Here is a 3,687-nt window from a genome sequence, read left to right on the forward strand (position 1 = left end):
GCCCACACCTGACTCTGGGTTTGAGGTCTTTGAGTCAGCATCACTGATTCGAGTTCAGCATCATGGGTGGGGCTGTGTGCTGCGCTGTAATAGGGCAAGGCTGTGGAGCTACTAAATATTCAGTTTTACACTTGGCGAGACATTTAACATTTACATTTAAAATTTAACATTTAACATTTACATTTAGATTTGTCACATTTAGCTAAATGTAAGAAAACCTGTTGTCACATTCAGCTAAATGTGAGAAAACTAGTGTAAGTGCTATTTTTACAAACGGCGCCCCATATCGTGTGTCTTCATGTTTCACTCCCTCACTGTCCTCCTCATCCTGCTCCTTTTCCTCCATCCATCTAACTTTCGATCTACATCTCCACTGCTCGACTCCTTAACTATGTGAAGTCAATGTATAGTATTTATTTAACATGCACAGTCTTGGCAGCTAGTTCAATGTTTTTAAATGATGGTTTTAGATGGAGTTTAGAAATGAAATATGTGGTAACACTTTATAATGTAGCTCACAGTTTACAGTGTGATTTCACAGTATAAATAAGGCACCAATGAAAGGTTTGCTGTTTGCACATTGGGGAAAAGCACAGCTGCAGGGATGACAGCCTGTAAATCCTGTGTGCCTACAGAGTACCATAGTGGAAAACAAAATGTTGACAACAACCTTTTTCTTAATATACTCTGTAGTAACAAACATTACTGAGGGGAGTAGGAAAAAATACAATGTGAGGCAGAGGAGCTCAGTTACAGCCTCAGTCCATTAAGATAAGGTAAGATGAACCACAATGGAGAGATTCACAGGGGAATAGAAACAAGGCACTCAGTGGTAAAAGCAGAAAAAGTAACAGACAAGATATTATCAATATAAAATTAAAACTAATATGTACATATGATTGCACATGGGTCTCCTGGGAGCAGCGCTGGTTGTGCAGCCTGACAGCAGCAGGAAGGACCTGGACCAGGATTAATGACCACGTCTCCTTGTATGATGCAGAAAATGTGGAGAAGTGTGATCTGTACTATTTAAAAAATGTACTCCAGCAGGCAGGTTTGTGCAAATCTGTAGCTGCTCGCATCAGGTACGCTGCTGTGACAGCACACCTTTATCTAGTGTTTAGCTGTGGAGGGTTAGTTAGCGTTGTCATCAGAGGAAAAATGGTAATGTAGTGAAGTCATAACATTTAACATGCAGGTGGATTAATAGCTCAGACCTAATGGTTAATGTGGGAACTGCTGTTTTGCCTCTTTTATTGCACAATAAGAACAAGGTTGTTGTTTCTGACTTCATTTCCAGTACTGTACTTTGTAGACGGCTAACGTTTACACCAGGAGTTTAACTTATTTTTCTAAAATGGCCCAGTCTTATGACTTTGTTTCTCCAAAATGTATTCAAATGTTACATGGCTTGCTTTCCATGTCCCTCACTTTTCCTTACCTTCATTCTTTTAAACCTGTCTCTTTCTCTCCTCCCATTTTCCCTGCAGCTTGCTCTACCTCTTCTTCAACACATCCATCTTGGTCCTCCCTCTCCTCCTATTCTCTTACTTTTCACTCTTTACGTACCTTCCTGCACAGCAACAGACATTTTTGAAAGATTCCAGCTCCTCTCAACCTCCAGCTCCACTATGAAGTCAAATAAATAGCAGCTTGTGTCTGTTTTGTCACACAACTGTCCCCTTCAGTGTCTCTATTTAGGAGCTTTCTGTGCAGTTAAACGTGCCTTGTGTGTGTTCACGTCTTCTCTTTTAGTTGTGTGCAAAAACACGACTGCTGGGACGTTACATTGTTATGAGCGCGTGTTGTTTGTGTCTGGGTCTGCAGGTGGTCCATGAGGTGTACACCAGGTTCACCGAGGAGTCTCTGACGCAGTCTGTGTGTGATAAACCTTCAGAGACCATCGAGGTCACCATTAAGGTCAGTGATGGAACCAAGAAGCTGTTTTTCACAACACAAGCCAAAAATGCTCACAGAAATAAGTTAAAATACACCAAATTAACATTTTTAAAAGCATTAGTAACACAGCAAAATAACAGGAGTTTCACAGACACTTTTGCAGCTCCTCTCTACTTTACAGAGCTTTGTCAGCTCGTTGATTAGTTGTCCAGCTACAACTTTACCGCTGTTGTCCAGTCTCTCTACTCTTACAATGTAATCTTCACACAAAGCAGGTGTGGAAAAGCTCTAAAAATCAATGGTACACTCTCTGCTCATCAACAGATGACAGATAGTAACGTGCTGGTGAACATACAGTACTGGAGCTTATAGCAGCGAAACCCAGGGCAAACAGCAGCCTGTCATATCACCACTAAGCTGACTGCTGGGGGGTTCACACTAATAACTGAAGACAGAAGGTCAGCATGTTCACCGGCTCCTATCAGGACTGTCTGAACATGTCAGCCTGAAACCTTTAGCGTGACAAGTCTCTCTACTCTTACAATGTAATCTTCACACAAAGCAGGTGGCTACTGTTGTGGAAAAGCTCTAAAAATCAATGGTACACTCTCTGCTCATCAACAGATGACAGATAGTAACGTGCTGGTGAACATACAGTACTGGAGCTTATAGCAGCTAAAGAGCCACATGGTTCCCCGAGGTGTTGGAAGAGACCAGAAATGGACCACATGATGACGGTCATCAGGTGGACAATAAACACATGTTGCTCCATTTCTGCTGTCTCCATGTGGCCACAAAAATCAGTGAGCGCAGGTTTAAGCAGAGATCAAACAACAACTGCAGCTAAGTGTCATCACTGGAATGGAAATGAGTCAAATAGGTCAGCAAAAGCAGCAGCAGTGTTTTAGGCTGACTGACTGTTTTGATAAGAGATGGAGATAAAAGGATCATTACAGCAATAACATCCCAGAGTGAAGCCTTGATTATGTGAACAAACTACAGCAGCACAATGTCCAAACTGTGATTAAAGCCACCTGTGTACTGTCAGGGAAGTGTTCCCTCAAGGTAGCATGTCAATAGAAAACACAGATCATTAACCAACCATCCATGTCTTTGAGATTACTTGGCAGAAACTACCTGCTGTATAATGTCACCTCGGTGCCAAGTGTAATTAAAATGTCGTCACACTTGCACTCAGCAGTGGAACAGATTAGATTAAGGTTTATAGGCGGGATAGTTTGTGAAAATGAAATAAGTAGAAGTAAAGTGGTTTATTGATTAAGAGCTGTCATGTGCGCTCCAAACATGGAAGATCAGAATAAAACTACAGAGGCTTTCCCAGTTTTTGAGTGACATGTCAAACATTCTTTAGGCATCTAAGTTATAAATGAACTAAATGTGCTATGTGCCCAGGTTACATGTGACCAGTGTTCTTGGTAATGCTGTTTAAACAACAGTTATAAATTGTTAGGTATTTTTAGTCAGATAGATATAGGATAGATACTTCATGTATTAGAAATGTATAGTGGAGATAGGATGTCTAGTTAGACTGTTAAATGCTTAGTCATGCTTATGAGTTTCTACAGGGTACATCTGGTCAAGGATAACTAGAGAGAAGAGTTGATGACTGTCAGCAGACAGGGTGTTTAATATTATTATTATGACGTGTAGAACTGTAGCCTTAGCCATAATATGTTCTTATGTTTAAGTCATGACATGTTACTAGAAGTCTGTGAGAATGTTTTTAGCTACACACCACTTAATCAACAGACACACACACATTGATTT

General features: G+C 40.8%; 1 protein-coding gene across 1 annotated transcript in view; it reads left to right on the top strand.

Moving 5' to 3' along the window:
• The window catches only part of LOC109970732 (uncharacterized), a 14,571-nt gene that overhangs the window by 8,019 nt on the left and 2,865 nt on the right, over window positions 1-3,687 (top strand). The window contains exon 8 of the mRNA XM_020618504.1: window positions 1,828-1,920. Coding sequence (XP_020474160.1) covers window positions 1,828-1,920 — 93 coding nt within the window. The remainder of the gene's footprint in view (window positions 1-1,827; window positions 1,921-3,687) is intronic.

Source organism: Monopterus albus, unplaced genomic scaffold, assembly GCF_001952655.1.
Source record: "Monopterus albus unplaced genomic scaffold, M_albus_1.0 scaffold206.1, whole genome shotgun sequence".
NCBI classification, from domain to species: Eukaryota; Metazoa; Chordata; class Actinopteri; order Synbranchiformes; family Synbranchidae; genus Monopterus; species Monopterus albus.